The sequence below is a fragment of the Cardiocondyla obscurior genome, linkage group LG06, assembly GCF_019399895.1.
Source record: "Cardiocondyla obscurior isolate alpha-2009 linkage group LG06, Cobs3.1, whole genome shotgun sequence".
NCBI lineage: Eukaryota > Metazoa > Arthropoda > Insecta > Hymenoptera > Formicidae > Cardiocondyla > Cardiocondyla obscurior.
In genome coordinates, this window is record NC_091869.1 from 8,232,757 (window position 1) to 8,256,257 (window position 23,501).

General features: G+C 35.7%; 4 protein-coding genes across 30 annotated transcripts in view; 1 reads left to right on the top strand and 3 right to left on the bottom strand.

Annotated features, from left to right (window-relative positions):
* The window catches only part of Phcl-1 (pH-sensitive chloride channel 1), a 38,803-nt gene extending 33,798 nt beyond the window's left edge, over positions 1–5,005 (bottom strand). For 4 of the 16 annotated variants that reach the window (XM_070658533.1, XM_070658531.1, XM_070658536.1 and 1 more), the window contains exon 1: positions 1,979–2,344. The gene's annotated coding sequence lies outside the window, so the exon portion shown is untranslated. The other 12 variants (XM_070658527.1, XM_070658522.1, XM_070658538.1 and 9 more) reach the window with 8 other exon arrangements.
* On the top strand, positions 2,826–4,326 carry LOC139103667 (trypsin-like). Its single transcript, XM_070658574.1, has 6 exons — positions 2,826–2,910; positions 2,986–3,071; positions 3,153–3,241; positions 3,311–3,563; positions 3,717–3,878; positions 3,966–4,326. Exons 1-6 carry the CDS (start codon positions 2,868–2,870, stop codon positions 4,113–4,115), a joined length of 783 nt encoding a protein of 260 aa, XP_070514675.1. The 5' UTR covers positions 2,826–2,867; the 3' UTR covers positions 4,116–4,326.
* Positions 5,006–7,307: 2,302 nt separating the features above from the next.
* On the bottom strand, positions 7,308–11,472 carry LOC139103657 (uncharacterized). Of its 4 annotated transcripts, none has more exons than XM_070658556.1 (7): positions 11,397–11,472; positions 9,040–9,251; positions 8,823–8,964; positions 8,604–8,740; positions 8,307–8,510; positions 7,865–8,153; positions 7,308–7,711 (listed from the first exon to the last, which is right to left on the bottom strand). In XM_070658556.1, the coding sequence occupies exons 2-7, from the start codon at positions 9,249–9,251 to the stop codon at positions 7,412–7,414; spliced, it is 1,284 nt and encodes a 427-aa protein (XP_070514657.1). In that variant the 5' UTR covers positions 11,397–11,472; the 3' UTR covers positions 7,308–7,411. The 4 variants fall into 4 exon arrangements, with proteins under 4 accessions (XP_070514657.1, XP_070514655.1, XP_070514656.1 ...); XM_070658554.1 differs by having other exon boundaries at positions 11,048–11,460; XM_070658555.1 differs by lacking the exon at positions 11,397–11,472 and adding an exon at positions 9,340–9,999.
* Positions 11,473–11,584: 112 nt separating this feature from the next.
* On the bottom strand, positions 11,585–23,446 carry LOC139103636 (uncharacterized). 9 transcript variants are annotated; one of them, XM_070658494.1, is made up of 7 exons: positions 22,086–23,440; positions 21,482–21,689; positions 19,708–19,883; positions 18,243–18,947; positions 15,550–16,003; positions 14,868–15,471; positions 11,585–13,335 (listed from the first exon to the last, which is right to left on the bottom strand). In XM_070658494.1, exons 4-7 carry the CDS (start codon positions 18,392–18,394, stop codon positions 11,708–11,710), a joined length of 2,838 nt encoding a protein of 945 aa, XP_070514595.1. In that variant the 5' UTR covers positions 18,395–18,947; positions 19,708–19,883; positions 21,482–21,689; positions 22,086–23,440; the 3' UTR covers positions 11,585–11,707. The 9 variants fall into 9 exon arrangements, with proteins under 9 accessions (XP_070514595.1, XP_070514594.1, XP_070514591.1 ...); XM_070658493.1 differs by having other exon boundaries at positions 19,245–19,883; XM_070658490.1 differs by lacking the exons at positions 18,243–18,947; positions 19,708–19,883 and having other exon boundaries at positions 21,482–21,871; positions 22,086–22,255; positions 23,190–23,446.
* Positions 23,447–23,501: the final 55 nt, after the last annotated feature.

Below are 23,501 nucleotides of genomic sequence, written 5' to 3' on the forward strand. Positions count from 1 at the left end.
CGCCGCCACTTGGCGTCGGCTCATTACGAGCACGAACTTTTATTTCTTCTGCTTTAACCGTTATTTTACCACTAACCCACTTTTGTGCTTTCCACGATTATGTGATTGATCAATGTGAGGATTCTAGAAACGGGCGGCTATATGTGGCAACACGAGAGATGCATCCGCGTACATTTGCAAATCACCCCCCGAGCTATCCGCGAATGACTTTGTTTACTTTGCAACAAGGTAAACGGACTTCGAGCCGGGCACTCTATTCATTTTCTGTTTTATATGCACTTGCCTGTCGCGCTTGCATTGAATTTAACCGTTTAAAATTCGTTCGCGCATCTGACGAACATTCGTTTTTACTCACGGCGAAATTCATTAGCCTTAGCTTAGGGCGTTAGATTACGTTAATTAAACATTTGTAAAATTGCCCGAAAGTAAATTTGCATTCGTGATCTTAAAATTTTATATTATAGTTTTGTTGTTGAAATTTATTTGTTTCGGGCTATTGTTAGCTCAAGTGAGAAAATAAGAGTGGTCATAAGTAGTCGGGGAACGTATCATTGGATCTAGAATAATAAAATTCTCGACTCACCACTCGACATACCCCCGTGTTTCCGCATCTTTGTGCAATTTCGCGTGACTACGATCAATCTGTCAACGAGATTTTGCGGATAAAAATATTAATAATAAATACAAGTGACAATATTTTTCAAAAAAGAAAAAAAAAAAAAAAGAATCTTGTTGAGAAGTCGCAGGTTCGTGAAATGAGAATTTTAGACAAAAGAGGTTAAGAGATTAAACACAATCATCTCTTTATATTATAAAAGCGTTCGTAAAAAAACAAAAAAAAAAAACAAAAACCCAAAATAATCATGTAATCTTACTCTCATTAAATATAAAATATATCTCGACATTTTCGAAATTTACCTAAACTCACGGAATAAAATTTCTTCTCATTAACATAATGCTGCATATTATTTTACATATTGTTTTACAATTAACGACAAACCATCGCAGTCATTTGTATTCAAATAATATACAAAGCTCTAGCAACTTTTATTTATTCAACCGTTTGTTAAAATTATCAAAGAAAATAATAGAAATTAATTGATAATTATTAATCTGCAGTATATAATATTTAGTGTAAAGTACGCGAATAATTATGTAGAAAGAAGAAAAAAAAGAGAAAAAAAAGAAACCACGCGACTAATGTAAAGTTAATGTGTATTTGGATAATATCTCGTTCAATAAATTTGTACTGAGCATCTAACCGAATACATTAAAGTAAGCAAGAGCGATTACGATGTATGCGCTGGCCGATTAAATTCTGTATTATACTACTGTAATTGACAAAAGATAAATGTGTAATATTTGATTAGAAAAATTAAAACATTGCCTATTTTTTGCCCAAAGTCTGCATATAACTAGTTTTTTTTTCCGATACAGTCATAGCTGTTCACGGTTTGCCTTTCAGACAAATCGGAATTCGTCCACTTATTAACAATTTATTCGAGGAGATTTCAATTAATGGAGGATACCGTGTTTGATCTAGTTTAATCTAAAGTTTAATCTAAAGCGAACCTTCGCACGAGCGATAATTTTGTTAATTAATACGGTTATTAATACACCACGGATTACACGCTTCTACAGTTACCGCCGGATATTCTATAATTATTACGCGATCTCGTCTGAGTTCAGGGCAACAATGAAGGGGTTAAGGAGAGGAGGTCATCCACGCTGGATAAAGGGGTTCTGTCCCAGACCGAGAGACGAAATCGATGACAGAGAGGAAGATTTCCTTCTCACAATTCGATCGGGGTTTTATCTCTTTTAATTGTCGCGATAAATAAATCTCGCGTAATTCTATATCGCTCGGTGGCAAAATGTGTCTGGCAAACATTCAAAAAGAAAAAGAAAAAAAATAAAATAAAATAAAAAAAGGAAAAAGAAAAAGGAAAAAAAAAAAAAAGCAAAAATAAAGACTCACTGAGCGTAGACGGGAATCTGTGCGAAAAGTCGGCCGTGTTGGAGCCTTGTCTCTCGTGACACTTTAATCCCTTTCGGAGTGCGTGTTCCCCGTTCGAAAGTGGACCACTACTCGCACGAATTCACGGTGGAGAACGCAGATAGGCGAGCGGGCAGGTAGGCAAAGGTAGACGAGATATGCGCGCGCGCGCGTGCACACACACGTATTTCGATCGCGTGACGGTATGCGTGTATGTGTTTCGCGTATATTAGCGGGCACGATGACGATGACGACGGCGGCGGCGGCGGCGGCGGTGACAACGCACCACGACTAATGCACACGTCGCGTTCCGCCCGCGAGCTTTCGCGGTGACTTTTGGACTGAAGGGGTAGTTTTGTTCGCCGCGCCGTGCCGGTACACCGCTGCCACCCTCCGAGCTTGGGTGATACTATCCGTTATCGCCGCCACCCGTTTCGCAGCACCACCTGCCGTGCATTGTTCCGCGAAACGATTGACCCACTCGGCGCGTAGGTACTTTAAAGCTCACTCGGTAGCCGATAAAAATGAAGCCAAGTGTAAGTTGAACGCGTGGAAAGAGTGACGGGGCCGTAAACGAAAATACTTTGAGGAAGCTTAATTTGAAACGGCAATATGTTCCTCTTATTTACGTTGCGTCCCTATATTTTTTGCCTTTTCGCTAACATTTGTGCTTTCGTTTTACTATTTTCTTATGTTCAACTCGTATCTGGTAAGAATTACTGATAACATTGTCTTCCGTAACAATATATTAGCGATAAGTAAAATTATATATATTTGTTTGTATCTCCAAATAATTGTTTTGTCCTTTGATATAAACTTTGCTGGCTATTAACCATCACTACTTACGCGCAGTGCTGTTTCGATCGTTAAAATGAATGCACGTTCAGTCGCGATAGGTTTCTTTTACTTTTTAGGTAAGAATTTATATATATTTATTACACGTTGCAGATTTATTAAATAGAACCTTTAAAGACTGCGAAATTTAACAGAGTGTTTTCGTTATGGATTATCGATCAGTGGGGAAGAAAGAATTATCAATGGAAACGATGCCGATATTAATTCTTATCCTTATATAGTTAGTGCAAAATATAATACATGATTGATTAATTACTGATTACGATAAACATGTATTAAAGCAACGTTTTGAATCTTTCAGGTATCATTGAAAAACAATGGCGAACACATGTGCGGTGGTTCAATACTTAATGAAAATTGGATCGTAACAGCTGCTCATTGCGTAAAAATGTAAGCGAAACGAATTTGAGATGAATATAAACCTTTTATTTCTAAAATGCAAAATAATTTTTATTGCAGCGTTAATACTCCTTTAAAAGAAATGACTTTGTGCAGCGGAACGTCTGTTCTTAACGAAAATTGTAACCTTCACTACGTAGAGAAGTACGAAATACATCCAAATTATGACGACGCAACCAAGGATTACGACATCGCTCTTATCCGTGTGACACCTGCATTTACATTTAGTGATAACACGTCGCCAATTGACTTGCCATCAAATGCAAATATCTATAACGAATGGGCCACGGTCTGTGGTTGGGGATACTATATGGTAATATTAAAATTGTTTAATTTAATTATAATAAAATTAAAATTGAAATTGAAATTAAATATTGAATTGGCATAAATTAGTATTGACGTTAAAGTAAATTTATATAAATCTTCTTTGTGTTTGTGAAAAAATGTAAGCTTTTGTGATACATAGAAAGAAAATAATCAAGTCAAAACAGTTGTGTCAAATCAACTAAAATGTGCGACTGTACCATGGGTCAGTAATCAGCAATGTGAGATGAATTATGAGAACATCCAGTTAACATCTCGAATGATATGTTATGGATATCAGACTGGAGATGTAGATGCTTGTCAAGTAAGATGTAACATATTATAATTAGACAATTAAGTATTAAATTACTTTATGATTTGTGTAATATATATAATTATTTATGTGATAAAGGGTGACTCTGGTGGACCGTTAATAAATCGTGACAATATTTTAATTGGTATAATTTCATGGGGAATTGGTTGTGCTGACGTGAATGCACCTGGTGTATATACAGATGTCACATTGTTCCTGAATTGGATTAAAGATATTATCAGAATGTAAGATTAAGAAGTTCATTATGGTAATTTGTATATCAAAATTACTTGTTAATACATAATTATATGAAATCTATGTTTGTGTCCAAATTGCTCATTGGCAAATAGAATATTATCCCAGCATAATGCTTGCAATATTTTGTTGCTTTACAAAAGATCCTAATTCGCATGGGTCATTACATTCGGGGACATTAATTAAGTACAAATGAGTAATTTATGACTGATGGCTTGTTGCCAATGTACTTACATTGGTATTTTCAGGTTATAGAAGGTTACTTTCCATCCTTCCATCCGTCCTTCCTTGCTTTCATGGCAGTATTCTGAATAATCTTGAAGCATTATAAATCTCTCCACACTGCTCTGTTTTTAGTTTATAAATACAATCACTCGAGAGACAAACGAATGACAGTGTATTATCGCGGCGATTTTTTACGTATTAAAACTAAGAAACGCGGCGAACGATTGTTGACTTTATCTTCGTCAAGTTCACTTATTCGAAACGGAATGAGAACCACAGTTGCGACGAAGAAGAGGAGCGAGGTGCAGATCTCACTCCGTGACAATCGCGATGGCCGAAATCCGCTGAACGTCGCCGAAGGAGATGGCGAGTGAAGCGGGTTGGTAATACCGAACGCGGCGCACTTTCGGTTGATCGCTCTCACTGTTACGCCCTCGGCGTAAGATTCCGTTCCGAAGCACTTTTTCGAGGTGAAAAACGAAGCGAAAAACGATCAGTGAAATGGCACAGGAGTGCAGAGAATAATCGTCCGTTCCCGAGTCGACGACGTTGACACTTACTCGTACGCGACATTTTCCTATCCGCGGTCAAAAATACGCGTTATTGCGGAGCAATTAAGAACACGTACGCACGACCGAGGCTCCGCAACTAGACTGAAGTGACCGTTAGATTCGGCCCTTAGAGCATGGAAAAGACCGCGCGAGAGAGTGAGACATCGATAGGTCCGATCGTCAATTGAACAATGTTCTTCTCGCGCCAAGTTTGACCGAATTCTCAAAATCACCGATCTCGACGTCGAGTTAATCTTTTTATATTTTTTTTATGCGCTCAGCGAAGTCGAGGCGTAACATTAATTTTTTTTAATACGACAATTAATCTGAAGTAACTAATTCTGACAAATAATTAAAGATCCCAATTCGTGTGCGTTATTATAATTTAGTAATCTATGATCGACGGTGGGTTGCTGGTTTAAGAGGCTCAATTACGAACTACGAAAAAAATTGATGCAACTTACTAACCTGCATGAGCGTCAGCGGAGTTTTATAATTCTGCCGGTGGCTGTAACATAAAAAGGAAAATATTATTTAGACGTGCCAGTAAATTAATAAAATTAATAAAAAAAAAGGTACATTTTTTTTTTAATAAAGATTTAATTTTAAAAAAATTTATGCTTACTTATAAGTTGCTCCGCCGATGCACGATGCCCCCCGGGCCTGCTCCTCCACTCAGATGGGACGTGACGAGCCATCCTTCCGCGCACAAGTAACTCGCGAACGCGACCGTAATTTTATATTCGCGAAAATTATTGATTACTTGCGCGCGATATTTTTCGGCACTGCTGTAAAGAGAAAATCCTGAAAACAAGTTACTGACTTACCGATCTGCATGAGCGTCAGCGGAGTTGTAGATTTCTGCCGGTGGCTGTAACATAAAAAGAAATATATTAATGTAGACATGTACATCAGTTTGAAAAATTAATAAAAAAAAAGTAGAGGAAATCTTTTAATAAAGATTTTATTAGAGAAATTAATGCTTACCTAAAAGTTGCTCCGCCGATGCCTGATGCCTCCTGGTGGGCCTGCTCATCCTCTCAGATGGGACGTGACGAGCCATCCTTCCGCGCACAAGTAACTCGCGAACGCACTTCCGAAAATGAAAAAGAAAATCGTTAAAAAAAACGCCGAAAAACTAGCGGCACTCCCGAAACGACCGACGAACCGGCTGCGGTTCGTATGATGACTGATATCGGCGCACGGCACTTAAAGTTCTCATTAAACGATGCGAAGCAGCGGAGTTTCTCTTGATCTGAAACACACAAATTAAAGAATTATTTTGTAGATATCACATTCAAAGCATTTTATTCCAAAGACAAATTTATACTTACTCCGGGGTTGCTCCGCCGGGGCAGGATACCCTTCCTGGGCCTCCTCCTCCTCTCAGGATGTCCTCGGGATGTCAGGTTGATCCTTGCACTTGCACCAAGCGGCGAATGAAACACGGCCGTGATATGAAACGTTTCTCGCACTGTCTTTCTCAAGTTCTTTAAATCCCGCACTGTCTTTCTCAAGTTCTTTAAATGCCGCACTGTCTTTCTCAAGTTTTTTAAATCCCGTACTGTCTTTCTTAAGTTCTTTAAATCCCGCACTGTCTTTCTCAAATTCTTTAAATCCCGCACTGTCTTTCTCAAGTTCTTTAAATCCCGCACTGTGTTTCTCAAGTTCTTTAAATGCCGCACTGTCTTTCTCAAGTTCTTTAAATCCCGTACTGTCTTTCTCAAGTTCTTTAAATCCCGCACTGTCTTTCTCAAGTTCTTTAAATCAATCACTCAAAACACGTTGAGAGTCTCAGCCGCGACGGAGAAGACGCGCGCGAGGTGCGGATCTCACGTTCTGACGATGGCGGATGCGAGATAGTTCACGATACTTCTGAGATAGTCCACGATACCCGCGAGATAGTCCACGATACTCCCGATCGTCTCAAATCTTCGAATTCGATACAAGAAACGGGCTACGACGCACGGATGCCTCGACATTTTCGTATCGAACTCGGACCGCGTGCTCGCCGTGACCTTTAGTACGCAGTAGTTGTCGAGTCATTTTTCCGCGTGCTGGACACTCACGAGATAGTCCACGACACTTCCGACCGTCTCAAATCTTCGAATTTGATATGAGAAACGGGCTACAACGCACGGATGCTTCGACATTTTCGTTTCGAACTCGGACCGCGTGCTCGTCATGACCTCTAGTTTTACGCAGTAGCACGACTCACGTACCTTGTTACCAGCTCGCAATCAGGCGATCGATGAAGCGCTGTGATTGGTCGGCGCGCTAGGGAAACTACGCGTCGACCAATCACAGCGTTTCACTAGATACAGGTACACGATGATGAGCCGTGAGAGACATACGCAGATACCTCGCCATTTTGATAAAGAAAGAAAACTTTATTGAATCAGAGAAGGTATAAAATTAATAAAAATTTTATTTTACCATATACCACAAATTGTGCAGTGTGTCGTATTGAATATATACATATAAATCTTATTAAATATATAATATATAAATTGATTATTCTGGAATAACTAATTCAATATTTTGACCATCTTCAGAAATAACAAACTTGGAATCTTTATAACGTAAAAGATTAACAGATCTTTGAATTGACCATACATTATAACCGACTTTATAAAATAATGGTAAACGATTAAACCCGCCAGCAATTGCCAATGAATCGTTATAATCCCATTGGCGATCCATCAGCTTATGCGCGTGTCTCTTGTTAGAACTTTTTAAGGCTGAATTTTCCAGCATTACAAGTTTTGCAGGCAAAGTTATTCGATTTTGAAGCAGTGCTAAGAAAAATTGCACCTATAAAGTAAAAATTTAAAATGTGACATTAATATAATTCAATAAAAGAACTTATAATTAAATTTATATTAAATTATCACAAGATATTTTTTTTCTTTACTAAATTATTTGTTGTAGAATTACTTAAATAATATTGTGAAAAAAATACTAAACCTGCATGTGAAACATGGGAAACGGTACGACGACTGTAGGTATACCGATGATACACATTGAAGGATGCTCAATATTGATAAAATGTTGGTAAAGTGGGGTTATGTAATTGTTGTCCACTTGTACACCACAGCTTTTATCTAAGAAAGGAAAACTGTATTTGTAACCGGTACAAAAAAGAAAAACATCAATAGCATCTATAGTAGTTCCATCCTTCAAGTGAAATATGTTTTTGTCTATGCTTTCAACACCTGCAATTTGTGTCATATTTGACGGTAGAGAACTTGTTAATCTGCAAATAATCAATAATCAATTAAGATCCTTATAATTAAACAAAAAAAACAGCAAAAAATTTAATAGTAAAAAATTAATTTGGAATTCATTAAACAATGCATTAAAAAAATTAAATTCAACTTTTATTTATCTTTACAGATTAATAACTCACTTATCATGATTGTGACTTAAATATACATGAGCTGCTTGATCAGATAAATCAATTCCTATGTCAATACCAGATGAACCCGCACCTAATATTAATACAGTTTTACCAGAAAACTCATCTGGTTTTCTATATGCATGACTATGCATGATTATACCTGGAAAACTTTCAATACCAGTAATAGATGGTATATAAGGTTCAAAATAATGTCTAAAAAAAGATAAAAAAATTATTTATTTAGTACAGTGAAATTTTAGTAATATTTACATAATTCACTGAAATAAATTTAATGTGGCTCCTTACCCATTGCAAACCATAATCGCGTCAAAACAGTGTAATTCTATTTTATTTGTTTGTATCATTTTTAATTGCACTAACCATTTATCTTGATCACAGTTATCAGCTAATGTAAGTTGAACATGCTCGACTTTTGTACCAAACTGAAAAATAGAAATTGTTAAATGCACAAATAAGATTTTTGCTTGTAAATTTTTAATTAAAAAATACAATTAATAAAATTACTTGAATATGTTGATAAATGTTAAAATGTTGAGCATAGTTTTTTAGATAATTTAAAACTGTTTGATGGCTCACACAACTGGGTTCTAGTCCTTCCATTGTAATATAATCCGGAAAATTCATAATTTTCGCAGGTAAATTCGTTCTACAGAGAGAAAGAAAAACACTTCACTATAAAAAACACATGACTAACATAATGGAAACAATTGCAGTGTCAAACCTTAGATTTTGATACATGCTGGAGTGTATCGGTAAGCTATTTTCGTCAAAACCAACTTGCTCGTTATAAACCCATGTACCTCCTATATCATTTGTCTGTTCGTACGCTGTCACTTCGAATATCGTATTTGCCATCAAATGTCTCACTGCACACAAGCCAGCGGCCCCAGCACCGATCACGCATACTTTAATCTTTCTTTCTTCATCAGTCATCTGTGCATTATTCACATACATTTTACTTTTCAACTAATGAATATTATAACGAGCATCTCTCTTAATATTCATCGGAATCTTTTTATACCAATTAGAAATAATAGTTTTATTTATCGAAATTTTGCGGTGACTCCTGAACCGAAGGAACAATTTTATTCGCATAATCGAACAAAAAACTAAACAAAACCGTACAAATTTGCCCAGACAAAGACGGTCTCGCAATTTCCCTTCCCCTCCCCGCGAAACTAGCAATCGCATTTGGGCCACGTGACGTCACGGCAACGTGACGTCATGTCGTCGGCATTTAGCAAAGATGGAGACGATCCGGAGCCATGATGGAAGACCGAGTAATCACAGCGCTCCATCGATCGCCTGATCGCCTACCGTAGGCCGCCTACGTGACCCATTGCGCAATTAAGAATATTCGCCATGCGGTGCGCGCGGGGCAGTATCGAGACGGATTTTGAGGTATCTGCGTACGTTTTACGTTCTTGTAGTCGGGCGACGAGCATCGTAATCTTTCTACCTAAAGCCGAAACCCCTAACGGTCAATCTTATTGCGGAGCTTCGAGCGCGAGCACTTGTTAATCGCTCCGCAATTTCGCGTACTTTCGACCGCGGATTACATAATCTCGCGTACGAATAAGTGTCCACGTCATCGATCCAGGAACGACCGATCATCATCCGTACTCCTCTGCCATTCCACTCGTCGTATTGTGCTTCGTTTCGGGCTCCGAAAAAGTGCGTCGGAACGACAAGGTTACGCAACCGGCGCAGCGTGCACGGGATCGTTCGACGTGTATTATTCCGCCTCGGGCATTGTCGACCGGCTCCTATTACGATTTCCTTCGGCAGGTTTCGGCAACCGCGATCGTCAGAGCGCGAGGAGATCCGCATCTCGCCCGTCTTCTTCGTCGCGGCCGGGATTCTTATTTCGTTTCGTGCGAGTGATCTTTGAGGGACTCAAGGAAGATCGAGTTACGCGAGGAGCGTTTCGTATCGCTGTCCACGTTAAAGTCACATACGCTAGTCGCCGTCGCCGTGGAAAGTACCATATCTACCTCTCAGTGTACGTATAACCGCGGCGTTCACGTAAAAGTGTTGGAATGCATATAATTTCAGTCGGTCGGCAGCCGAGCACGAAGCCGCGAAATTGTTCGCGTACGCAAGAATATAACACTTGCATTTAATAACTCTAAAATAGTAAATCGTTCGTAGTGTTCAGTTGATGGTTAAACGTTCTCGGCTTCGGATGAGGATTCCGTTCCAGAGAAAGACTCAGTGCACTTTTATCGAGGACCAGTGTGACATCCACGAGGAGAAGAAAGAGGCTTAGAAGGGTCATTTCATGCACCAGCGGAGCAACCCCAAGGGTAAGCATCAATTTTTACTTTCATAAAGTTAACATTTTTCTAATATTTATCAGAATCGCGTTGTCTCAATATCAATAAAATAAACATATCTAAATTATATGTAAAGAAAAAAATGTTAATTCTAGAAAAGCTTTATATTATCTTATTATAAAATTCAAAGAATTAATAGATGACTTATTTTAGTTGTTCAATTGAAAGATTGCAAGCGCGTAAAACTTTCTTTTTTTAAACAGTGAATATTATCTCTCTCTACAATTTAATTGTTGTATTTGTTACAGTGTCGTCGTAGCTGTGCATGTAACTCCGCTGCTGCACATCGTCCGGTGAGTTGCATGATTTTCTTATGATACTTTTCGATGCCAAGGTCGTACATTATTGCACACGTTTGGCGTACACAGTAATAAAAATAAAGCGGACACTCACTTTCGTATCACGAAGTAAGGCAGACGAGAGACCCAATCTGCAACGCGACTTTTTTAAAAGATAGGTTATGTTTACTCGTCGAATATGCGACTCACACTTAACGAAATAATAAACTCGGCGTGCAGCGGTATCGCGTGTGAAAAGAAATATTTAAAAATGAAATAAATTACAAATATATTAAAATATATTTTTCCTTCTTGATCTAATAGTATAAAATAGAAAAGCTCGAGAACTATGCAGCTTAAAATGGTATAATGTTCAAAATCGATGATTTATAATATAGCTTGCTTCGAGTAGAAAAACTTTAATACACTTTGCATTTTAATAATCAACGCGTATCTTTTTATACCTTACGTATTTTTGATGCCACGAGCACGTCGGACAAAATAAGAAACCGCGAGAATATCACTGCGGTTATTTCGAGTTTCAACTAACATGTTTATGATAGCGGTAGATAAGAAATAATTCTACTCTCATATATGTAACTGTTATGCGATAATTCTGCCTTTTTCGCGATAAGAATTTATCACCACAATCATATATATTATATACATTACTTTTTTTTTTTTTATTTTCTTAAATCTAACATAATATTTTTTATGAATTAGAAACAAAAAAATATACTTCTTTAACATATCGTGAATATATTAATAACAATTTTTACATGTCGTTAACTAAAATATTGTTGCATGATGTATTGCTGTTTGAATATTTCTCGTCTCTGATACTGTTATTTATATTAGAGATAGTTTCATAACTATGGCTCTTTGCATTTTCTTTTGACTTATCAATATCACTTATTGCGTTCTCTCGCGGTACATTGTTCCCCACAAAATTAATATTTTTATCATCTATATTCTTTATCAATTCTTTGTAACTGCCTTCCGAATGTTGTTCACAAAAACCTGATTCGGGTGAAATAGGAGAATCAATCGAGCGAATATCACATGAACATTGTTCGTGAGGCTGATTTCGTATCGCTATTTTCGCAGGGCGACGGTTTAAAGACTTTTTCAGAGTATTCTCGTTTTCAATTCTAATATTATCAGGCTGTTTTATTTTACAATGAGCATTACCATATTCCCATTTAAGGAAATCATAATTTAATTGCTGATCCAAAACTGAATTGCTGTTTAAATGATCTAAAGATGTTGCAAAATATTTAGGAATTTGATTTAATGATTTTTTATTTGTTTCTAATATTTCAACGTTCTTCGCGTTACTTATTGCATTCTTGTTTAATATTCGACTATCTATAGTAAGAAAATGAGTAACTAAATGATCAGTCATACTTTTCTGATGTTTGTTTGGTGATGAGATATGCTGAATTGAGAAAGGATCGTATTTCGAATTTTTATTGTCCTCGTTTATCGATAGAATCAATTCATTATTCCTCTGTCTTTTGGATTCCGTGAAAGATTTTTCATCACATATTGTTAATAATAGATCGTCGCTCAAACTTCTGTTGAATCTTTCTTGAGGTTTTCGCTCTTTTCTCGTAAAAACATTCTCCTTAGTATATTTCTCTATATTCTGTTGATCACGATTTGGTAACGTAATTAATTTACATATTTCATTGTGAGGTTCTTCTTCTCTTTTAAGACACATTTCACAATTTTTTTTTGTGAGTTCAGTATTTTTTACCTTGTCAGTCATTTCTTTCTTTAATCGGATTATGTATTGTTCAGACATATTTCTTTTTTCTGCTTTAAAAAGGCTCTGTTTATTTTTCAAAATCGTGTCTTTGTTCGGGCTAATTAAGGCTTGCGCTGAAGTATCTTTTTCCTCGCCTTCAAGGCTTTTTTGATTAATAGTTTTATTCTCTTTGTTAATTGCATTTTTTCCCGTGGTTCTTTGCAAAATATTTCTTTCTTTTACCTCAAAAAATATCTCTTGATTACAATTTAAAACCTTGTTTTTCATGCCGTTTAATTTAATCACATTTCTCTCTGAGACTTCATCCTCCTCCTCAAAGACAATCTCCTCGCTGTTTTTTACAATCTCCATGTTAACAGCTTCTGGCAATTGTTGCAATTCCTCATTTTCCATTACTTGAATAGCATTGAAATCGAAATCTTTTGATTGATCAGCACTTCTGACTTGAGGCTCATAAAAAATGCAATTCGGACACTTGCAGTTATTTTGCCAATAACATTCGTCTTCCGTGCTGATGTGACTCTTAGCACAGTCCACTGGCGTTAGTAACATTTGTAGAGACTGATGATTGATCGGATGACAGCTGTGTGCACATTCCCTTCTCATTAAGCGATTCTTGTCGATTAGAACATCTGAAATGCAATCTGCGGTTTAAGAACAGTACAAATTTAATTCACGAACGAAATCTATGGCCAGTTAATGTTGTTACTGTTAGAATCAACCTTATCATGCTGTTGAAAGTTTTCCCAGAATACCAGAAGTGAAGCAATCCAATATATCGTAACATAACCCATTGACACATTATTAAAAAAACGTACAAGCTTATATTACAAAGTATTTACATTATCTTATTATATTTTATTATATTAGCTTATTATATATTTTCTTAGCGAGAGAAAAGTTTTTTATACACCATAAGAAGTTGTAGGACCAAAAGATTGGATTATGAAAGGACATAACTTTACAACTTAACATGTTTTATTCCGCTTATACAATAGACTACGCTTGCACATAGACTACGCATTAAAAATTGAGACATAAATACTATTAAAAAAAAGGATATTATTGTCGCATTTTAATTATAATTAATAATTGTGTTATTAAAGGTTTAACAACAATTTTATCTCATTTCTTTTTTTTTTTTCTAAATTTTTTATCTGCAACATTTTATACGTGTTTTACTATTATTATAATAAATAATCTTATAAAATAAATAAATAGAAATATGCAGTGAAATCTCAATTTACAATGCATCGTCAGCATGAGATTTAAATAGACAATCACAACCAAGCTCGATAAAAATTACAAAACATTCGATTAGCTTAGCTCCCAAACCTGAAAATGTAATTTTAATTTTATATACATATTATGAAGATTATTTTTCCTTAGTTATTTAATTTATCGCAGTCATTTAATGTACAATTGGGACGTGACTTTTTTAGATTCTTAGATCGGTTCAGATCTTTTAAAAACACGTTATCAAAATTATTTAATTAATTAATTAAATTAACTAATGATTGCTTTCTAGTTATATGACGTGTAAACACAACTTTTTTTTCTTCTTTATAAAATACAAGAAAGAATCATCTAAAGCTTTCGCTAGATGAGGAATGCTGCTTCATTTTATTTTTTTTTTTTTCTATTTATCTCTCTTCTTCATTGTTCATTTATATTTTTCGCGTAAAATCTAGTTTACTCCAGGGCAATCGTCGATAGACGGAATATCAATATGTAGTTTGGACGGTTTCTGAGAAGATCGATCTTGATGAATGAGGAAACCTGTGCTGTCGGCTCGAGGGAGCATGTTGAGCACGATCGGTACACTCTTCGACTCGCTAGGGACCTTCTTCAGGCTTCCATCTGTGGTACAGTCGGTACCAGATGGTCAGAAAGAAATAATAATAAGCAGTATGCAGAAATTAAAAAGTTTGAACTAGCAAACCCTCCTAATTAAAAAAAAAAAACGCAAGCGAATAAATAAATATAATATATTAATAGATTGGCAGCAGATTTAATATTTGTGTTTAAAGTCTCCACTTGATAGAACTTAATAGAATCTGTTTAAGCTAAGCTTAACATGCTCTGCACACTTAATACCCGTTCACAGTTAAAAGCTTTAGGATAAAAAAATATCGCATACATATAAAAACGTCTGATTACGTACCAGTTCCGTGACGAAGCTCTTCCTGCGCTTTATAAAACTCCGCAAGCTCCCTGCCAGAGCACAGCGGAGTGTCAACCTGAGTAGTACTGTTAAATAGCGAATAGTCCACCTCGTATCCTTGTCGTTCCTTGGAATAGCTTACCATAGAATCGAAACGGTGACCCCACAAGATTTCTTGCGGGAGATAACTGGTTCTAGCTTGAGTAGTTTGCCCGGTAGATTCGATAGTACCCTCTAAGATCAGAACGACTTCGAAACGTTCGGTTAGCATATCCTCAGCTGATATATTGTAGAAGGGCGAAGATTCTTTAATTCGATGAATGATGGTGGTCGGCCAGATGAAAAACAGGTCGCCGTTCTCACCGTCGGTACCTACCACCAGCTCGTACTGGTGTTGAGACAAAATTTCACCCTCTAGAGTCGTCTTGGTGCGAATCATTTGTGCGCGCACGCTTGCGCCGATTATGTGACTTTTCCTCATATCGCCCACTCGAAACATGAGGCACAGCTCGCCATCTCGTTGGCAAATTACAGCGTTTCGGGAAAATAACAAGGTCTGCGTACGCTGCTTCGGCCTGCTCATTTTAGCGAATACGATGCCTACCTGCGATTAATGTCTCGTTAATTTTTTTAATATCTTTTTATACGGAATAATATTTGTCGTACTTGAATCGCGACTTACCATGAAAGCCTGAATCATGACGCCAGAGATACTCTGAAGGCACATGATAAATATTGCCTCGGGGCATTCTTCGGTGGTAGAACGGCTGCCGTATCCGATGGTGTGTTGAGTTTCGATGCTAAAGAGGAAACAGCTGGTGAAGCTGAAAATGTTCAAAACGCACGGCGTCCAATTGCTCTCGGTTTGATAGGGCGGCAAGTGGTGCTCTTCGAAGTCACCATGCGTGAAGGCTATCAGCCACCAGATCACCGCGAAACCTAGCCAGGATAGAATAAAGCTCAGGATAAAGCATAAGAGCGTCCAGCGCCACTGTGTGTCCACTAGGGTTGTGAAGATGTCCTGTAGAAAACGTAGCCGTCGCTGGGAGATGCGCGATTGCAGTACATTGCAATCGCCGTTCTTCAGGACGGCGCGACGACGCAGCTTCCGCGTCGGTCCAGGCCGGTATCGACTCCTGAAATGTAGATAGGATAGATCAAAATATGTTCAACTGAATTATTAAATCGTTGTTTAGTCATTCACATAATTGTTATATTTATTAAATTAAAAAAAAATTTTTTTTATAATTTAATTAATGAAAGAAATAGGTCTGACATTCTCGGCTAATTAAACTCATACAATTTTTTCATCGTTTTTATGGTTGGATCGTTAAGCAATTTGCAGCTTTACTGATAATATTTTAGCGAATCGGCTTTCATAACAAACAAGTTGTTAATTTTTTTTTTTTTAACGTGGCAGTCGCATTTGATCTTTACGGTAATTATTTCAATTTATTAATTAAATTTAAATGTCATTTTAGAACTATGTCGATGAGAATGATGATAAGCGTAAAAATTTTTAATATCGATTACTTATTAATTTTTATCGCACGTCTTTGCTTCTACTTACTGCGGATCTCTGCGCATTGTTCGTCATCATTTTTGCACTTTGATGTAATGTAACCAAAGTGTCGCAAAATGTTTTGGGCTAAAGGTTACGTTATCGCGTATTTTAAAGTTATTTCCAAACTTATTTTATCCAACACAACACTTTATAATTACATCTTAATACATCGTTATACTTCGCTTTAACATGAGAATTGCATTAATCTCGATACAACGCATGTTATGTATGCATATAAATATATTTAACGTTCATATAAAAATAAATTTTCTTATACGCGATTATGAAATCTCACGAGTAAACTCTTGATATAATATATCGTAATCTCGATATTTAAAAAAAAAGAAAAGAATCACATGTTTACGCAACGTATAATAAACAACTATTGTTCGCGCGAGGTATCAGTGTCTGTAGCTCGACGCTGCGGAGAAGACTCTCTCGAGATACAGAGCTCGGTCTCCCTTTGTGCACTGTCGTATACATAAAGGAAGTCGCCATTTTAACTTTGAACGATAACCGCGCAGCTGTTATCTACCAATTTACTTATTGCCACGCGTTAATCGCCGAGTCAGTGACGGCATTTTTCACTTCCGTCGTCTCCTCTCGGTCGATGATACCTATCCGATCAGCTGATCGCGGTCTGTAAAGCACGATTTTGATATTCGTCGTATTATCGAGTTTTGCAAATTTTCTCAGTGCTCAATGTTTAATATTAATCAGGAATAAAATATTTATTTTAATTAACCGGTAACTGAATTAGTAAATTAATTTGAAATTATTCTGGGAATATGTTTATTTTGTTCAGTTTTTTATTTTTAAGTCTACAGATATTAACGTGAGGGATATATACCGATATTTTAAATGAGTAAAATAATAAGTACGTCTTGTTCACATTTTATAAAATATCTGCTTTGAAATTATTTATCAAATTTAGGTCGAGTTAGGTTGAATCAAGATTTGTCTGATGATTTTATGAGTAAAAATTCCACTGTTTTAATATCTCATCTTTTATGGGTCATTTATCCACATGTGACCTTGAACAATCTGTCAAAGATACCGCTGTAAATCTCTAATCCTCTTATCAAGTGTCACAAGATGCTGATAAGAATAAACTCTTGGGATAATCAAATAATTATCGTTTGTACAATATTCCTCGTGCAAAATTTAAAATTCTTTGCAAACGAAACAATCAGATACTAATATTACAAAATATTAATGAAGAATAAATAGTAATTAGTGCTATTAATGATAAGCTAGTTAAATGTAATATAATGTTGCTCGATAATTTTTCGTTTATTAGATCAGTCACGAGAGTTTTTTTTTTTTTTTTAATATATTTTAAAAGAGACCGATATTATCAATTGCGCGTTTGCTTCGTCATCATTACGTTGTTGTGTCAAGAATGCAATCATTGTGCACTTTTCACGTATCGCGCAATGATAATTATAAGTGGCATTTATAGCAGTTTTTTTTTTTTTTTTTTTTTTTTGGTGAACAAACTTTCTTATACGTAAGTTATAAAATTACTATAAACGTTGTTTTAAGAGGAACAATAAAAATTCGAAATTGCCAGTTACTTTAGAAAATTACTCAAGTGCAATATTTGCTAAGATTTATTTTCCAATAAACTAGTCGTACGATTATATTAATTCATTAATATTGCACTTAACGACACTTTGATCAGAAATTTTGTTTCGTAATTGACGAAAACAGATGCCGAAACTTAGCAAAATCGGTGGTGTTCAATAAAATTTTAATAAAATCAAAATTAAGAAAAAAGAAAAAAAATAAACGTGTTTCGTTCGCATTACCTGTACTTCAAAGAAGAATATGGATTCTTTGTCATTTGTACGATTATCGGCGTCGTTGGTGTGGTCGGTTGTATTAGCTTTTGTTCTTCCCCGCACTCCGGTGATGGGAATTTGTCGTTCATTTTTAACACATTGCCGTTTATCCCGTTCATGATTCACTATAATGTATATTTCTGGTCTTCGATAATTGCTAGGACTTTCTGAAATCTCAAAAACTGTTCTCCTTTAACCAGCTTTCCAATTTTCCGATACATTTGCAGTATTAATAGCAGCGTGATCCTCAATGTTTTTCCGTAGAAATTTTTCTTTTCGCATTAATATAAGGTCCCTGGATATTAATTGCTCACTCCCAATCTTTCTGCTCGATCATTATTCAACTATTAAGTTTGCGTTTATTGAACAATTATCTGATGCGTAATGCACTTATTGATAATGAATCTTCCGAGATGTTCGACTGGACACTCACGGTCGACGTATATGGCGGTGGAAGGTCTGCTAAGGATAAACTGCTGCGAATAGGTGGTCATCTGCGATGTCTTATATATGTGTAACATGTACTGGCCATCGAGCACCATTTATCGGCCACTAACAAAACGCTATTTGTTCTTCCTATTCTCGCAAAGAAAAGGTAATCACTAACGTCGGTTACGTCACTCGCGCACGATGAACAGATGATCGGTTCTGCTTTTGGAAAATCTATAACCACTTTAGTAAAGTCGTGTTACAATCACATAATACGTATCACATCTATTTATTCCATTACGCTCAAGATTGTCGCTCATTATTTTTATGTTTTCTGGTAATTAAATGTTTATGAAGTTACGTGAAAATTATAATTTTCTGGGAGGAAATATACCTGGGTTATTTTGCGATTGTTTTACGTTAGGAGCGGATTTTGTCGTATCGCACAGGGAAAACTTAGAAGCATTTTATAATACTCGAATAGAATATGATGTTATAGAAACAATTTTAAATGTATATATATATTTCGTTCACACTTACGTGGGAAAATATTAATGGCAGATCTGTTATTGTTAATTGCACTTTTTGTACCGTTTTTCCTTTCTACCTCACAATAATTAGGAGTCACATGATTAGCAATCGTCATGTGATGCAGATTGTTATACTGTCCGTCACACGAGACACAAGGTTGACGGTCAATATACAGGGTGATTACAAGTCACTAAACTTAAATACTAACATGCACAGTGATGATTAGATAGTAATAATAATAATAAAGATAATATTTTTCGCTTTCCAATTTTTAATTACGTCGATTTTTTTTTTTAATAAAAAAAATATATGAATAAAAAGAATTATGTTGAATATATGAACAAATATTAGTAGAACTTGACGTTAATTTCACTTTTGCGCAGCAAATTAATTATTGTAAAATAATTAATTTAGTATTTATTAACTTTGTATTATTTAATAATTAAAATTCGAGAAAAATCGCAGTTATTACCAATTATCACAAAATGTTCGAATCGAAACGAATAACCGAGAGTGATGAAGGAAGGTGATGAAAATGACATCACGATTCTCGCGCGATTCTCGTTCGACTGACTGACTGACGTCGCGTACTTCTTATCGGTGTCTTGGCATCTTGTTATCAGGATCTGAGTTGCTACTGAAACTGCGCTGATATATGCAAAACATATCCAGACAAAATGTTATTTCTTGCTTTATAGTTGGAGAAGTTATAACTTTATAAAACTTTGTGTTTTCACATTCTTTTATTTAAATAAGATTATATAACGTAAGTGAAATATATCGTATAAATTAAAAGGTAGATATGATAAGAGCAGTTAACAAGTTATTTTGAAAGGAAAAATATTTAAATTAGGAAAAAGTAAAGAGCAAAAAAAAATTTACGCCTTATCCAATAATAAAGATTAATTTACATACAAATCGTAAATTTTTGTTAAACAGCCTTGAAGTGACAAACTAAATGTAAAAGAACAGCACCAACCTATCGTGTCGTTTGGATTTCACGTAAATGAACTTTTTCGTTGAACTATTTAATCCTTCGGGATCCATGATCAACACAATTTTTGATCTCTTGTGAGTCAAATGTGTAGGCAAAGATCAACTCACTTTACTCACGGCCGGACCAGATCAAACTAACCGATATCACGTGGCGATAACGAACCATTCAATTAAATTAACGAGTCGGTTCAACAAAGGCTCCAACTGATGATCTCTCTATTTTTTTTTATTAAAGCAAAATTGATTATAACTTCTTCAATAATTATGGAATGTTTTATTTAATTTAATTTTTTTTTTTTTTACCAAGTAATTCTTCTATAAATTTCTTAAAATATTATAAGTATATTTATCATCTTTTATAGCATCAAATAAATTAGTAATGGTAACAAAATTAGATTTTTTTTATATCTAGCATTTGGTACATAATTGCTAACGGAGATATCTTTTCTTGGTAACAACAAATAATTTTTTTTTCTTTTTTTTTTTTGTATAAACCTTGCCTGCCAATAATAAAAGTAAATATAATACATTAACGTGCCGCGGTAAATATGTGAATATGTCACCAGTCTGTCACCATTAAGCATAATTAACGCGCAATTGATGTTTCGCTTGTGTTGCGTTTAAATGTGTAAGAGCAAACAAAATTACCACGTGTGTTTATCCGCTACATTTTTTATGAATCGACACTTATCAAATTCATAATGGGCGACATTAAGTATCACCACGGGAAATATACTTGTAAATTACACGTTACACTAGATAACAATATAATGGCATCTCAAGGCTTGCATTAATATAAAACAATTAAAGAGCTATTAACCATAAAAGAATTTTTAACCGCCGCTTATGTCAGCATTTAAAAGTATTTGATAAAATTATTCTTGCGCGATGTTATTATCAGGATTTTCCTTCAACGCCACCTAAGTTTAATGTTTCAATTATCAAAACGTCATTCTGTTTGACTGTCTAATTTGTTTAAAACCTGGGGACCACCTGTTGAGCAAAGGCGCCGATAACTACTCGACAAATATGACGCGTCCAGTTTTAGCGTGAAATTCTTCCAAAAATAAATTATCTCGGCAATGGACTCGTGATTTTTGAAAATATTTACGAACGTTTATTACGTATATTTCTAATAAATATATCGAGAGTTATTTTTAAAGCCGATAAAAGCCTGCGCGGTTTAAGCGAAAGTTTCACAAAGGTGATGCAGGCGTGTAAAACAATGCGAACGGAAAGGTTTCATTTACCTGGTGGAATCCTGGCGACCGATGCCGCCGGCGATGCTGCTGCTCTGAGTATTGACTCTGAGGAGGGTGACATTTCTCGGCAAAGTAGAAAATGTTGAGCCACCTTTTTGACTTAGAAGAGATTCCGTCGCGTTGTCTATCAGCTCCTTTGCTTTACGACCTTCGGTCCTTTTCTGTTGCTCCTCTTCCTCTTCCTCCTCAATAGTTCCTGGAAGCCGAAAGAGTTTCGACGATTCATCCATCATCCTCTTCTTTTTCTTCCTTAAGAAGAAAATCGCACTGATTTCAATTCCATTGGGAGCAACACTCTTTTGGTCTTTTTTTTTTGTTTTAATTTTTTAAAACTCTATTCTGACCTCGATTAATTCATCTTGATCTTCTTGATTGTTTCTATAATTTTAATGAATATAGGTCAGTTTTGTTCACACGCGCTCGTCACTTTGTTTAATTTTTTATTTGAAAGGTGTTTTAATATCTTTATCAGTATCGTTGCTATATTCATAATTATTTATGACATGTGACTTGATGAATATGTACAGTCTCGTTTCCTGTTACGTGGGTTTTTCTTTTTTTTTTTTTTTTTATGAAAAATAGAGTGGCATACCTTATGTAGTAGTATTTTTCACGCTTTTCCGACTCGCATCAAGCGCACGTATTCGCGTCACGCTTACGACTGTTTTCAATTCAACCATGTTCGTTCGCTCTCTCGTGCCATATGAGATCTCGCCATAGCATTTATCTCTTTACAACGCGCAGGCGGTGGTAGTACGCGTGCTTTAATCATCATGCATAAAGCCCATATTAAACAATCTATTAATAAAAAGAGGGCAAATATACTTGTATATAAAATTGTTTCACCACGCAAATATATCTACGTTATGCTTTCATATTTATATACATTTGCAGAATTCTAAAATGCAAAAGCATTAAATTACATGTAAATTTATATGTATGTGGTGATACTACGTTAAAAATTCCGAAAGGATTCATATGATCTCGTTATCATTTATTAATAATCGAATAAACGTGCTCTTCATTTTTGTAATAGTATAAATAATAATTGGACAAATATATAAATCAAAATAATAAATTTATAATCAACATATGTTACCATGTAATTAAAATGTTAGGTCTGTATGTAATTAGAATTATTTGTTTGATAATACCGTAATACGCGTGAGATTTGGAATTAAGTTCTAATGTCAAATCTCGCAGAACGTATAAAATGGACTTAATGTCGCGAATCTAATACGGCGTGACGGCACTTCTCCGTTTTCCGCACGTTTCCTGCCGCGCCGGAAACCCAATGGGCACGCGAGGACATATGAAAGCCTCTATTAACCCTATATAGATATTTGCGGATCTATAAATTCTCTGCGCTCGCGTGTCAAATTAACTTGGAATTCCAAACGCGAGATCAAATGAATCCCGAACGTTATCTTTAAATTAAAAAAAAAAAAAAAGATACGTTTTTATTAATATGCAAGACATTTTTTTTCATATATTCACAAATACGCTTTACAAATATCAGATTTTTCCCTGAGCGCGAAAATATTTTATCACAAGCCGTGGCTTTGATTTTAAATCTGTTTGTAATATATATTTAAATCGGAAAGTCTCTGAACTTCCTGAAACATCATCGCACATTCCATTTCGCCTTATACGCTCCATACTTTGCAACATTCTGTTTACGTTCTTATTTACATACCTCTATGAATTTTACACACTCTTGCGAGTCATCTCGAAACTCAAGTATCAAACACGATTTTTCATAATCTTTAATGCATCACTATGAAACTCGAGATACCGCGTCGGCGTTTACGTGAATTTTTCACGACGAGAAAAGACACATGACATCAATGACAAAGCGAAACTGCGAGCTACTCGCATTGACGAAAAGACGCATCAACGGGCTTTTTGAGTGACGTCAGACACCTACAATCGTTTTATCTGCTCTCCCACTTCTTTTTCCTCTTCTCTCGTTTTATCATACGTCTCTCTTTCTCTCCGCCTCCTACTG

Bases quoted from the DNA above. Each gene is read 5' to 3' on its own strand.
- LOC139103636 (XM_070658490.1), bottom strand. From the start codon at position 21,726: ATGATGGATGAATCGTCGAAACTCTTTCGGCTTCCAGGAACTATTGAG. The intron at 15,472-15,549 runs GTAAGTCGCGAT...CATTAATCGCAG, and splicing joins TCATGATTCAGGCTTTCATG to GTAGGCATCGTATTCGCTAA. The intron at 13,336-14,867 runs GTACGTAATCAG...ATTGCATTTCAG, and splicing joins AGAGCTTCGTCACGGAACTG to ATGTTCTAATCGACAAGAAT.
- LOC139103667 (XM_070658574.1), top strand. From the start codon at position 2,868: ATGAATGCACGTTCAGTCGCGATAGGTTTCTTTTACTTTTTAG. The intron at 2,911-2,985 runs GTAAGAATTTAT...GAAATTTAACAG, and splicing joins AGGTTTCTTTTACTTTTTAG to AGTGTTTTCGTTATGGATTA. The intron at 3,564-3,716 runs GTAATATTAAAA...TGTGATACATAG, and splicing joins GTGGTTGGGGATACTATATG to AAAGAAAATAATCAAGTCAA.
- LOC139103657 (XM_070658552.1), bottom strand. From the start codon at position 9,272: ATGTATGTGAATAATGCACAGATGACTGATGAAGAAAGAAAGATTAAA. The intron at 8,741-8,822 runs GTAATTTTATTA...TCTATTTTTCAG, and splicing joins ACATTTATCAACATATTCAA to TTTGGTACAAAAGTCGAGCA. The intron at 7,712-7,864 runs GTTTAGTATTTT...TTTACTTTATAG, and splicing joins TTCCCATGTTTCACATGCAG to GTGCAATTTTTCTTAGCACT.